Source organism: Leptodactylus fuscus, chromosome 4 (genome assembly GCF_031893055.1).
Source record: "Leptodactylus fuscus isolate aLepFus1 chromosome 4, aLepFus1.hap2, whole genome shotgun sequence".
NCBI lineage: Eukaryota > Metazoa > Chordata > Amphibia > Anura > Leptodactylidae > Leptodactylus > Leptodactylus fuscus.
The window spans coordinates 118,519,607-118,534,463 of NC_134268.1; the positions used below are offsets into that span (position 1 = coordinate 118,519,607).

General features: G+C 38.4%; 1 protein-coding gene across 1 annotated transcript in view; it reads left to right on the top strand.

Annotated features, from left to right (window-relative positions):
* Nucleotides 1–11,027, top strand: part of BASP1 (brain abundant membrane attached signal protein 1) — a 58,164-nt gene extending 47,137 nt beyond the window's left edge. The window contains exon 2 of the mRNA XM_075270985.1: nt 9,446–11,027. Coding sequence (XP_075127086.1) covers nt 9,456–10,169 — 714 coding nt within the window. The 5' untranslated portion in view covers nt 9,446–9,455 and the 3' untranslated portion in view covers nt 10,170–11,027. The remainder of the gene's footprint in view (nt 1–9,445) is intronic.
* Nucleotides 11,028–14,857: the final 3,830 nt, after the last annotated feature.

A 14,857-nucleotide genomic window follows, 5' to 3' on the forward strand; every position in this document is an offset into this window, starting at 1 on the left:
ACCTTTAGAGTAAACTGCCCCAGAGTAACAACATTTACAATGAATAACAGGTGCTCACCTATACACTGGAAGGATTGCTTATGGTCCAGGAACAATTAGCTTATAATGATAAGATATTTAGTTTTATGAAAAATCATACAGATCACATCAGGTTTACCTAAGGCTAGTGCACACCTATGTTGGAGTCTCAGTAGGAGACTCCGCTTCAGATTCTGTCTAAAATCATTGGACAGAAAAGTCCTGCATAGTCTATGGGGTCCGTGGGTGTCTACGGGTAACCACTTGATCAGTCACTAGATAGTAATAATTTGAGAGCCCGATCCATATTGAGATAAATTAGCACTTGTAGGAACTAGCTTTCCAGGACACGACTATCTGGTTCCTGTGTATTGTGGAAAGGTTCAGTAACTCTTTGGCCCTGTTACTGCATGTTTGTAGCTACATTGTGCCTTCCAAGTGTTTTGGGTTGCTGGAACTACACTTTCCAAACATCCCATTATAGTATCTAATATGAAGTGATCTAGCAGATACTGTTTTTGCTAGAAGCTTTCTTCCTCCTGCTTATAATAAGTACTGGAAGGTACAGTGTTGGCCAAAAGTATTGGCACCCCTGCAATTCTGTCAGATAATACTCAGTTTCTTCCAGAAAATGATTGCAAGCACAAACTCTTTGGTATTAATATCTTCATTTATTTTGCTTGCAATGAAAAAAAACACAAAAGAGATTGGGAAAAAAAAGTCAAATCATTGATCATTTTACACAAAACTCCAAAAATGGGCCAGACAAAAATATTGGCACCCTCAGCCTAATACTTGGTAGAACAACCTTTAGACAAAATAACTATGAACAACCGCTTCCGGTAACCATCAATGAGTTTTTCAGTGCTCTGCTGGAATTTTAGACAAATTCTTCTTTGGCAAACTGCTCCAGGTCCCTGAGATTTGAAGGGTGCCTTCTCCAAACTGCCATTTTGAGATCTCTCCACAGGTGTTCTATGGGATTCAGGTCTGGACTCATTGCTGGCCACTTTAGAAGTCTCCAGTGCTTTCTTGCAAACCATTTTCTAGTGCTTTTTGAACTGTGTTTTGGGTCATTGTCCTGCTGGAAGACCCTCTGAGGCAGACCCAGCTTTCTCACACTGGGCCCTACATTATGCTGCAAAACTTGTTGGTAGTCTTCAGACTTCATAATGCCATGCACACGGTCAAGCAGTCCAGGGCCAGAGGCAGCAAAGCAAAGCAACCCCAAAACCTCAGGGAACCTCTGCTATGTTTGACTGTAGGGACCGTGTTCTTTTCTTTGAAGGCCTCCTTTTTTTTTTTTTTTTTTTTTTTTTTCCTGTAAATCTATGTTGATGCCTTTTCCCAAAAAGCTCTACTTTTGTCTCATCTGACCAGAGAACATTCTTCCAAAACATTTTTGTCTTTCTCAGGTAAGTTTAGGCAAACTCCAGCCTGGCTTTTTTATGTCTCTGGGTAAGAAGTGGGGTCTTCCTGGATATCCTACCATATAGTCCCCTTTCATTCAGACGCCGACGGATAGTACGGGTTGACACTGCTGTATCCACGGACTGCAGGACAGCTTGAACTTGTTTGGATGTTAGTCGAGGTTCTTTATCCATCATCCGCACAATCTTGCGTTGAAATCTCTCGTCAATTTTTCTTTTCCATCCACATCTAGGGAGGCTAGCCATAGTGCCATGGGCTTTAGACTTCTTGATGACACTGCGCACAGTAGACACAGGAACATTCAGGTCTTTGGGGATGGACTTGTAGCCTTGAGATTGCTCATACTTCCTCACAATTTTGCTTCTCAAGTCCTCAGACAGTTCTTTGGTCTTCTTTCTTTTCTCCATGCTCAATGTGGTACACACAAGGACACAGGACAGAGGTTGAGTCAACTTTAATCCATTTCAACTGGCTGCAAGTGTGATTTAGTTATTGCCACCACCTGTTAGGTGCTTTTGGTAAGTAACAGGTGCTGTTAATTACACAAATTAGAGAAGCATCACATTATTTTTCAAACAGTGCCAATACTTTTGTCCACCCCCTTTTTTATGTTTGCCGTGGAATTATATCTAATTTGGCTTTTTGACAATTTTTTTTGTGGTTTTCCATTGAAGACAAATTAAATGAAGATAATAATACCAAATAATTTGTGATTGCAATCATTTTCTGGAATAAAATGAGTATTATCTGACAGAATTGCAGGGGTGCCAATACTTTTGGCCAACACTGTATGTGTAAGCAGAGCACCAAGCTAGCCATTTTCCACTTGTGTCAACCTCCCTGGTAGTAGATAACAGAGGGACAATATTGCTTTGCTGCATCTGTATGTTATGTAAGAGCTGTTTATTGCACTTGCCATTCCTGTTCCATAGTCCCGTTCAATAAAGTCATGTTTCAAAGTGGATCATAACTAAGGTTTCTACTGTAATACAGGTGCTGCAGTGCTATGGGTATTAAAGTGCTGTAGTCATGACAATGACATGTTATGGAAGGGTGAATCTGGAATGTAATACACGTGTATGCTCTGTACTGTAGGCTAGGCAAGCCGGATTGCACTCAGTTCTGTATCTGTATACAAGCCTTGTTCAGTTCAGTTCAGAAATGACTGTTCCCTGTTGTGAAGATGTAGTCATTATAACAAAGGGAAAATGTATAAATACCAATTATCTAGAAGTAGTTCTGCTGGGAAATCAGGACATGTTAGGAGTGGTAGTTTCTCAAAAGCTAGAGAGCCTTGGGTTGCTGATGTACAGTAAACAGTTGTTTCACAGTTCTACACAATCCTTGTAATAATCAGATATAATCCCAGATTTAGTAAGCTGGTACATTATTTAACCTACTTTTGCAAGAAAGTAGACAGGTTAATAAACCCTACTAATACCCCCTTCCACTATATCCGTTATGTTTTACACTGCAAAGTTGTCTTTCTCTGTATTCTGGGTTTTATTTTCCAGTTTAGAGATTTTTAAGTTGTCCGTACCATGCCCTGGAGCGGTATAAAACAATGGTACATATTGTTAAAGATAATATACAAGGATAAGGTTGGTAAAACTGTAGCACTGTGTTAGGGAGTAAATAGAAAAGGCTTTTCATTGTAGACAAATCAAGAGAAACAGAACAAACCTCTATAATATAATCTGAAACTTTAAGCAGAAGGAAATTGTGAAATTTAGGTTTTATCAACTTCTATCTTCCTTATGTATATAAAATAATAACTAAGGAATATGACTGTAGTACCGGGGTAAATTATTTGTAACTTATGAATGTCATCTCTGCTGAGACCATCTAAGGCATGACAACAAGGTCCAATTGGTGCAGGTGATTGGGTTTCTGTAGACTTGACATTGATGGAATATTCTTGTAATAGTAACTCTAGTAATATGCCTTTATTGCCACTCCTGGAACAATCTTCCATGGCAGCCAGTTTAGGTCTATAAATGGATATTTAAAGAGTATCATTTTACCATCTCTTAGTACAGCAGGATGTAGTGACAGACTCCCTTATTTTAGTAGAGTGTCCTAGTTGTTGCAGCACAAGAGCTGTAATTTAGGAGTCCAATGTATTCATAAGATGCAGACTCCCGCTGCCCACACGTTTTGTATTCTGGTCAGTGTTTTCATCAGTTCCTAGATCATGACCTGGTCCGACATTTTATTCAATTGTTTTCCTTTGTGTATGTTCCAGTAATAATTATGATTTACAAATAATGATGCAAAATACTGACCAAACTATGCAAGGCCTCAGGCATTAAATAAAGATCACATAATAATGCATTATGGGCTACTTTTTCATGCACATATGAAATAATCTTTGCAGATTTTCTTTTGTTTTATATAAAAAACACATGAACGTTTTCATCAGGCTTTATACATATTTGTATTAGCCATTACTGTCTCATAGCATTCACTTATTGCTTGCATCTGCATTGATGTCAGTGGTCCAGCAGCACATATTCAGCTTTCCTGCCACCACAAGGGAAATTAAACCTTAAAACAAATGGAAATTCCATGTAATGCACCAACGTGTCAGGTCCTCCAGAGCAAGAGGCACTCTTCGTAGCCATTCTCTGAAATGGAAACCCCACACTATAAATTCTGAATTCACTTTCAAGGCATTTGGAAATACGTTGTTTAAACAAGACAACCCACAAAAAGTTGAGTATGTTAATGATGACCTATAGCAGTACTTTCCCCCATCCAAATATATCATGTCTTGTATACACTGAATCTGACAGAATTTCTAGTAATTGTCCAAGCTATGGAAAAAACTATTCTTGTTTCTAATTTTAATCCCTTCACCACCAGAGTACATTATTCAATCATATGTCATAGAAGATTATGAACCTTCCTTCAATCCAAGTGGTTAGATGCTAGCTAGCTTTCTTTATTAATTGAATTGCAGAGGACAGGACGTTTCGGTCATGGACCTTCATCAGACAAGTATGCTGCCAGAACTAAGCAATAGAAACAACGCAGCAAAGATACCATGGGAAGGGCGATGTTCATTCATCAAAGGGGTTATCCAGCTTCCAAAAATTATCCTGAAATACATCCAAGGCAGTGCTAAATACTCAACAGTTTCCATGTGCATCTGTTTTTGACTTTATTTTGCTTGAGACTCCTTGTATCACTGTTATTTACAAGCAGCAAATCTGTGAACAAACTACATTTCCCATGATGCATCTGCCTGCTCTTACACTCTCAAGTAAAATAAAGTCAAGTAAAGGGTGCACAAGGAAACAGTGATTATTTAGCACTGTTGTAGATGTATTTGCAGATAATTTTTGGAAGCTGAACAACCCCTTTAACACTATCCTATAATCCAAGGCTCTGTGTTCTGGTAGACAGAGCAGACCTGCACAGATGTTTCCTGCACAGATGTTGACTTCATCTTCGTGTTTATAACTAGTATCTATGGCATTTCTCAGGCCGCCTTGGCCTAATCTATCACATGAATCACATGTTTCGCTGTGTGGCTCTTATTATTGGAATCTTTATTTACAACTTGACTACGTGTTTTCTCCTTTTTCCCATCACACAATATAGTCAATTCAAAGGTAGATAATCATTAACATGCAGCAGTGGTCATAAGGTCAGAATCACGTGGAAAGACGAGGCACTCATAAGGTCACATGTTTGTGTCCGTGCTATAATTTAGTAATCTGTACCTCATTTTATCCCCAGAAATAAGTGATTAGCACTGCGTAACTTTCCTTACTGCATAAATAGAAGAATTGTCTGTATAACAGCATTTTCTTAAGTGCTTCTAAAAGTCTGGTCCTGCTACTAGAGCTGCATGTGTTCCAGTATTGATCACAGAGTAAAATGCTTACAAACAGTGGAAATGTTGAAATAGTTGGGAACAATTTACATTTTTCTGTAGAATTTAATATTTGGAGTTGCTCAATAGACATTGAAACAATTAAGCCACCTTGTAAGATTCTTATTTACCAAAACTCTTACTAAAAAAACAAACAGTACATTCACACTAGCTTTTGACTCTCCAGATGAAACTCCATCCCCCATTACACTAAAAATTGGCAGGGAGAAAAATCCTGCAAGGAGAAGGCGGAAATCTGGTGGACCCCATTATAGTCTGTGGGTTTCCACATATAAACAATTAATAAGTGGATAGGGTTTCTGTCTTTTGGGTACTCATCAGATCCAAAGGGCAGAAACCTGAATGTTAGTGTGAACCTAGCATAAAGACACTGAGACTAAAAAGCTATGCCTGATTGTTATAAGGGAATGTGTTTGTAGGGGGATGCAGAGGTACAGTACCATCTGGACCCTGGTGCAGAAGAAAACCCCAATGTCCCTCTATCACATAAGAAATCATATAGCACAATGTAGTTAAGGGTCAGGGGCCCCGAGCCTATTGCTTAATTTCACTTTGGCCTATTACTAATATATATATATATATATATATATATATATATATATATATATATTATAATAACAATGGTTTAAGTGTGGATGTCAAATATTGATGTTGTGCAGGTGCTAAATATGTATCCCTATTACGGCTTAGTTATTTTCATTCCATTGGTGTGCAGTGCTACAAGGAAATTGCAGGGAAACTGAATAGTGAGGCTTAGGGTGCATTCACACTGAGTTTTGTGGGGTGGATTTTGCCACAATAACTCGAGTAAAGAATCAGCGCTGAAAAAAAAGGCTCCCATTGACTTCAATCGGTTCCATTTTACCCACGTTGCAGAAGCAGCTTTTTTTTTTTTGTTGCAGATTTTGCTGCAGTTGTTTGAGCCCAGACCAGGAGTGCATTGAGCAGAAGATAAAGTATAATTCCTATTCCTTCTATAGTCACTATTGGTTTTGGCTCAAAAAACACTGTGAAATCTGCAACAAAAAAAGCTGCATTTCAGCATGTAGGGCCTCAGCCTAAGGATAAATGTAGAAAAAGCATAAATGCGCTGGATATTCCATGTCGACTTGCTTATAGAAAATTCACAGAATTTACTCTACCAGGCATGTGGGCTGTGAGATTCTAAGGAATCTGCAGCTTGTCAAGTACTACTGCAGATTTTCACTACATATTTAACCCCTTTCAATGCAGAGGACTGAGACCTGCAGTAAAATTTATATGTGATACTTGCAGATCTTGCGGCAGTTACCCTCACCGTCTGGTGTGAATAGTCTATATAATTAGGTATATAGGATTATTCTAGCTCTATTTAGCCCTATTCTTTGTAACAAGTTAAGGGGGTAGATTCAAAAAATGTTTTGAGAAAAGGTCTTTGTTGGTCATAACAACCAATAAAAATCATTGGTAAGCAGTTTAACCTCTTTGCAACACATGACATGCTATTATATCATGGTGGTATGGAGAGGGCTCAGGGGCTGTGCCCATTACATACCCAGCGAGGTACAGGCTGTATTATACAATAAGCATCTGCCGCTAACATCCATGATCAGTGCCTTTCACAATCATAGCTTTTAACTAGAGATGAGCGAGTACTGTTCGGATCAGCCGATCCGAACAGTACACTCCATAGAAATGAATGGATGCACCTGGTACTTCGCTTTGACGGCGGCCGACCGCTTAACCCCCCGCATGCTGGCTACGTCCATTCATTTCTATGCGAGCGTGCTGTTCGGATCAGCTGATCCGAACAGTACTCGCTCATCTCTACTTTTAACCCTTTAGATGTCTCAATGTTGCATGGACACTCTCGTGTTGGTCCCAATCGCCTACCCCCAGAATGTCAAAGGATGGTTGATCCAAACTTTTGTAAAGGTATTAACCCCTTTGCAACATGCACTGTATGATTACGGCAGATATTGGGGGATATAAATATAATGCCCAATCAGGTACTGAGCTGGCACCATATCAGTGGGGACCCTTCGCATTTGTCAGTGATCAAAGATGTCTCTTATTACATCCACTAGTCCGTTGTTATGATCCATCATAGGAACAGAACAACAGACTAAAAGCTGACAGAATGGCAAATGCAAATTAATTTGTCTCTGCTTCCGCATTTCACCACGAGGATCATGTGGGCTGCAGTTCTGAGTATACAGTAGTGAGCAAAGAGGCTTGGCTTTTCTCTGAACTCCCATCAAAGAGAATGGAGAAAGCTATTAATGCATAGCCACCCATCCACTCACTGTGGTAACAAGACAGGGATTGCATATCCCCTGTTCTCATGATGGCCTCACAGGACGATCCACAGCGCTAAAGAATTTTTATGAGATTGAGTGATGCTGTTTTCAATAGAAAATATCCTTGTTTTTCTAATTTCATATAACTCCTGTAAAACTTAAAGCACACTTTACATTGGAACATGGCTGTTTCCTATGAAAGGATTTGTCCCTGCAGTACAATAATTTGCTTACTATACTGTATAAAGCTTAAAGTCCTATAACCTTCAACAAAACCCTTCTACAGTTGACCCCCAAGTTAATATTGCCTGAGGATACAATCTTTACAACATACAGTGGTCTTCTCTGGACTATTGTAAATTTTAGCTGGTCTCAACAAACAATGCTTGGCATGAGGTTCTAACAACGGAGTATGGCCATTTCACTGGTAAAACTTCTGTATTAGTATGGTGCACAGATTGAATAGCTAGTAGCACCTCTCTATACTATAGTGTAGTACTATATTTACTTATGTAGTTCCCTACTTGTGCAAGGCCCTTTGGATACAAGATGAGAGCAGTTATTTCAGTTTCATTAGTTATCTGATGATTTTTGTGTAATCTTCATTTTTCATATTTTGTGGTCTTTGAAAACAATTACTACTTTTCCATAGAGCTTTGGTCTCAATTTACGATGGTTTCAAGTTGCAGTGTCTATCTGGGAAACAAATTACATTGTAAATTGAGAGAGCACTATACTGTAGTATACCTTCTACTCAGGATGTAAATTATTGGTTAAATAGTGGATAAAATGTTACTTCATTTTGTTGGATTTATTACGCAAGAGTAACCCTTGCAGTAGTGAAATCAGGTTTATAATGCTTGAACTTACCTGTCACTTGACATTATAAAATTGTGTTTGGTTGCTTATTTAATGTGACAGTTAGTCAGCCCTGGATTTTGTAGAAGATTGCTTTAGTGTTTTTGTGTGGCAGAATGAGGACACTTTTACATATTTAGTTAGATGACTTTTGATGTTTTTTCTTTATATCTATGATATGTTTTAGTTTGCAGTTTTTTTTTGGTTTTGGAGATGAACTTGGGGAAAGCTAGCATTGCATAACCTTGACTTTAATTTGCTTCTGGGCTCAATAATCAACACTATGGTAGAGTTCATGTGTGGAAGCCAAAATCAGACAGTCTGGTATAACTATTCCCTTAGAACTCTACATTTAGGCATTATACATTTCTTCTTGATATCAATGAAAAGCTTTACTTTGTGTAAATCTTTTATTTTAAGTAAATCCCAACTAAATATTGCCAATAGATAAATATCAAACACAATTTAGACCTGGTTCACATCTTCGTTCAGGTTCCTGTTCAGGGAAAAAAACGGTTACCTTCAGTTTACACACAAAGCCTGCAGAGAGAACAGTGCTGCTTGCAGGACTTTTTTCTCCATATGTTTCGTGCAAAAACCGAGTGGAAACCACACGTACCCCATTATAGTCTATGAAGTCTGTATGTTTTCCCAGGTAACCTCTTTTCTATCCGTATAGGAAACCCAAACGCAGATGTGAATCGGGCCTTATCAACAAGGATAATAAGTAACTTTTAAAGATACTATGTCAGATGTCTCATTCTTCTTGCACATTCCAAGCACATTCTCTGAATTTAGTGCATTATGTCTGCCAGATCAATAACAAGCTATACATTGTGATTTTAGTGTGAACCGCTTATATGTATATTGAAGAACCAAAGAATGTTAAATACTATTGTATATTATAAAGCCTTCCCCAAGTAAATGAGTAACAGTTTTTTGTCTTCTTTGATTTCAGGGCTTTAATCATGGGAGGAAAGTTGAGCAAGAAGAAGAAGGGATACAATGTAAATGATGACAAATCAAAAGATAAAGACAAAAAGGCAGATGGAGCAAACACAGAGGAAGAAGGGGCAACTAAAACTAGTGAGGAGACTCAACCTGTAGAAAATGCTGATGCAAAAGAAAATAAAGAAGAGAAAAATGACAAGGAACCACAGGCTGCAGAAAACAAAACGGAGGTCACAGAAGCAGAGAAGGATGCAACACATAAGGATGCAGTACAAAAAACGGAATCTGAGAAGACAGAAGCATCCGCTGAAGCTAAGGTGGAACCTCAGAATGCTGAACCTCCTGTAACCAACCAAGAGGAATCAACTGCTGCATCTCCTGCTCCAGCTGCCAATAGTGAAGGCACTAAAGCCTCTGAACCTACCACTGAAGCAAAAACTTCCCAGCCTTCAGAAGCACCAGCACCAAGTAAAGTAGATGACAAGAGCAAAGAGGATGGGGAAGCCAAAAAGACTGAGGCTCCCTCCGCACCAGAGGCCAAATCTGAGACCGCTCCAGCTTCAGACTCAAAACCTAGCAGTGAGGCTGCTCCATCTTCCGTGAAGTCTCCAGAACCCGAAGCACCTAGTTCTTCTACTAAGGCCTCTGAGCCTGCAGGACCAGCTGAAGAAGTTAAAGCTACTGAAACCCCAGCAGCTAATTCTGATCAAACCGTAGCAGTTCAAGAGTAAGAATGGACAGCCTGTTTGAAATAACCACTAAAAACAACCTGCGATGATGTTTTCTTTGTTTTTGATTATATTTTTTTCAGCTATACTAACAAACTTGGTTTAGATTTGAAATAAGTATGTGTAATGCCCAAAAATGATATAAAAATCCAAATAGTATTTTTGTGGGGGAGAAAATGTACAAATGCACATTCCACCAACTCTGTCAATTAATGAGTAAATTAAGAAAGATTTAGATATAGATGTTTGTCAACATTTTCTTTTATTTTTTACATCTGAGCAGCAGCTACAAAATGGAAAGTCCACATACAGTTATACTTTTTTGTTTTTCCTTCTGCAATAAGATTGCAGGAGAAATGTTTTTGAATTTGCCCGTAGGGCTTGTGCCAAGGCAATCAAACCTTTTTAGGATTTAGCGTTCATTTGCAGTCAATTTTTTTTAATGCAGTGAATAACGGCCAAACTTTTCCAACAGAACTTACTCTAGCTGTCTCTTATTCCTCTCCAGATATTTTGGAAGTAACAACATCCTCATTCTACTTAGTCTACCTAGATTTTTCATGATGAATTAATGCATGTCTGTGGTTGGGTGCACCTGTAGTTCTGTTTATTGGTCAGTGGAATAATAATAATAAAAAAAAAGTCTGCATTGATTTGCAGTTCCAGTTTTTCTTCCATTCTATGTCACAGACACCAACACAACACTCATTGGAAAGCAAGTAACTAATTAAAATGTAAAAAAAAAAGTGCAAAATAATAAAAGAAACATAAAAACAACGGAAGATGTAAAATGGATGCATTGAAAATATATGTAATTGTATAAATGGTGCAACAGTAATAAAAGTAAAATAATTAAGAAAAGTATGCTTAGCAGTTGAGTTGTTTTTTTTTCACCATTTTTCATTAACAAAATTAAGTATACTGACTTTTATCATTGCTCATAATTCAAAATTTTTAAAGGGGTTGCACAGATTAGAAAACATGATTGCTTTGTTCTTCTGAGGAAGCGACCTCACGTCCATTGTTGCATGGCCATGTGACCAATATAAACAATATCAGGATAAATCAGTCATGGTTTCTAATCCTGTATAACTACTTTAATGATTGATCCAGGTATACAGACTTATTCCATATGTTTATCAATAGGCTCAAGAATATTCATGTGCCCAGTTCTCTGATCTGGCCCTTTTAAATTCTTGATGGGATCACGGATACCACTATGGATTACATAAGGATAAGCATTAAAAATATTGAAAAAGAATTATCATTACTGTTTTAAACTACCCAAACAGTAAGGTTGACCTCTTCTAATACACTCCCAGTCTGAACAACCAGCAATAAGAAATCTGGTTAAAACAGTACGAGGGTGAATATGCTTTGTTTAGATTTGTTGTCTTCTTATGCGGTCCACAGTAACAAATCAGAAGAAACAAGTGCTGCAAATTCATGGTAAGCATGTGATACACAATGAAGAAGAGTAGAATAAGAGCCAAAAGCACCTTCAGTCTGCTCATTGCTCATTGTTTTTTCATGTGGTCATAAACTAGGAGACAAAGGTAACCTAAATGTGATCTTATTTACATATATCAATATATTTCTTGTTCATTTTAAAAAGTGGCACATAGTTTATTCCTTCAAAGAACTGTACAAAGACCAGAAACCTTCAGTACACGTGTAAGAAAGCTGTATTGGACTTTTATAGATCATTACAGTATCCTATACAATACACTACCAATAGGTAATAATGGCAGATACAGAGGCTTAACATTTAGTCCTGGATGTTTATCCAATGATAAATGACATTGTAAAGTTATAATACAATAGTAATGAATATTCTTATGATAAGGGGAACGATTTTATATGACAAACCTGTGGAGTCAGGAAGGAATTTGGCTGTTCTGTTTGAATACAACTTGACTGTAGGAGGTTTTGTTCTGCTTCCTCTGAACCAAACAGTTACTGTAAGGGGGCGTTCACACTACCGGTGTCCGACAGGTAGTGTCCGCTTGCTAATGTCCGTTCAAAATCTTGCGCGGACATTAGCAGTGGACACTAGCTGTGTCCGTACCATTTTGTATTGATTTAAATGGAGATCGAGTGCGTTCTTTTACAGTCCGTGCCTGTCCTTAACTGTCCGTTCCCAAAGATGTCCGACTTTTCAAGCGGACAGCAAAACCCAACATGTAGGTTTTTGCTGTCCGCTTGAAAAGTTGGACATCTTTGGGAACGGACAGTTAAGGACAGACACGGACTGTAAAAGAACGCACCTGATCTCCATTTAAATCAATACAAAATGTCACGGACACAGCTAGTGTCCACTGCTAATGTCCGCGCAAGATTTTGAACGGACATTAGCAAGCGGACACTACCTGTCAGACACCGACGGCAGTGTGAACACTCCCTTAGTCTGATAAATGTTGTAAATCTGCAGAACAGATTTTTTTATGAAAAGGTTTTTCTGTCTATGTAAACTTATAGGGTGTATACTAATCTCCCACCCCCCCACCAAGTTTATTCAACTGTAACTACAGTAATACACAACATACCTTTGTTTTTCATGACACTTTTGTAGATGGGACAAATACAGTAACTTTGATGTCTTATGTAAATTAAGCAGTTGGTGCACTGGGTCTTCCGTTCCCTGTAGCACTGGTCTCATAACAATGAGAGGATCAACTCTCTTACCTGCCTGGGTGGCGCAGACAGGAAATGGTAGGAGTAGCAAGAATAGTGCTAAAGGCCCGCCCCATTGCACCAACTGCCTAATTTGCATAAGACCTCAAAGTTGTTTTTCGCCAAATCTATAAAAGTAACAAAGGCACGTTATTTATCATTGTAAAACGATGGTGGCAGTTCAATATACTTGACATCACTTAAAGGGTGGTATTATTATGACTTATTGGTGATATCTTGTGTTTGAAATGTCTTATTCTCGATGTCAGTGAACAGAAATATTCTGGTTTATTTCCACAGGTAGAAAAAAAACACGTAAATTAATTAGGTGCTTGGATTATTAAAAAAGGACCTATTACAATTTAGCTTACTAAGTTTTATATTACAGTAACAGGAGGTACATATAAGTAACTATGAAATAAATTACCTTTGGAAGCAAAATGACAGTAATTCAGTCATTATGCTATGAAATAAGCAACTCATGGGGGCTGCCATCTTGTGATTGGCAGTTTTGATGTGACACTCCGCCAGGTTCCAGACAATGACCGTAATCGGAGCATTGTCACACTACTCACTGTCTAATCGAAGTTATCACTGTGCCCATATACGTAGAGTAATCACATGGTGATTCAGATAGGTTTAGCCATATCAGATGAGTGTAATGTTGTGCTATTGAATCATTTGTCCTATGACAGCTGAGACCAGTAGTATTTATCACAGCCTCCTATGCACAATGTACTATGTTCTACGGCAGTGTGATATAGTCTGCTAAGCCATTGCATCTAATATCATGATAATTCACATAGGTTTAGCTATAACGGGTAAGTGATGTGGTAGTAAGCCAGTGTATCTAAGCTTATTATTTGTGATGCTGTGTCACAGTGCCCATGTATCTAATCTCATGAAACTGGCTGCTTTCAGATATCTGTAATATGTCCTTGTTATATGATCATGCCCAGAAAGCAGGTCTAATGACCCAGATTTACAATAACATAGATTCCTATAATGCTGTTAGTTTGGGTCATCAGACCTGTGGCCAGGATTGGATTTTGTGACCCTAATATGGATTGTATACCACAATTGTATTATGGTCATCCATATGTGGCTTACATGATGGTGTGCTACTCAGTTAGTGTGCAAATCTATCACTACATTTATTTATGCAAGCCTATGACTGATAATACTGTCTGTTAAGCAGGTTATCTTAGCCTATGATGGGAAAGTCTGCTGTGTCCATGTATCTAAACTTTTATGATGGGTGACGCTATCGACTGAGCTAACGTATCTAAGCTTTTGATGGGTTTGATGTTTCTGCTGAGCCAGTGTATTTGTACATTACAGTGAACCTGTATATACAGTAAGCCTAGCATTTGTAATAATAAGCTACTTAATCTAAGCCTATATTTTGTGATGTCGCACTGAATTGTGGTGGTATCTAAGCTCACTCAAGGTAATTTATTATAAATACAAACCATATTATAAATAACTTTCTGGTTAGTCAGATATGACCACTGAGACCACACTGATTATAAGAAGGGGTACTATTACCCCAACTGAATGGAGCACAGTATGTGCACTGGCTCATTTATTCACTATGAGATGACTGGAGATAGCCCAGTGTTCTACTCAGCTGTTTTGACCTACTGGTCCATTCAGATGGTAGAGTGGAAACCCCTTTCTCATGATATCATTATCAGACAGGATCATTCGGATGCCCACTGAACAGTAAGTGATGGTGTTGCCTATCCTGTGGATAGGAAATAACTTTGAAACATGGGACAAACCCTTTAACTGATGAGGACCATCCCCAACAAACTCATGAGTGGTAGCGGCCCTGTACAGGAAATTATGAATGGCAGCATGTTAGCCTGGCATCTTGTCACTGCTGTTACTCTATCCATCATTATAAGATACCCCTCAGCACTTGTAGGCCATTTAAATATTAACTGCTGAGACTTACATGTCCATGTGGTTTTCTGCAGCATCCAGGCATGGTGGGACTATATTTGAAGGGTATA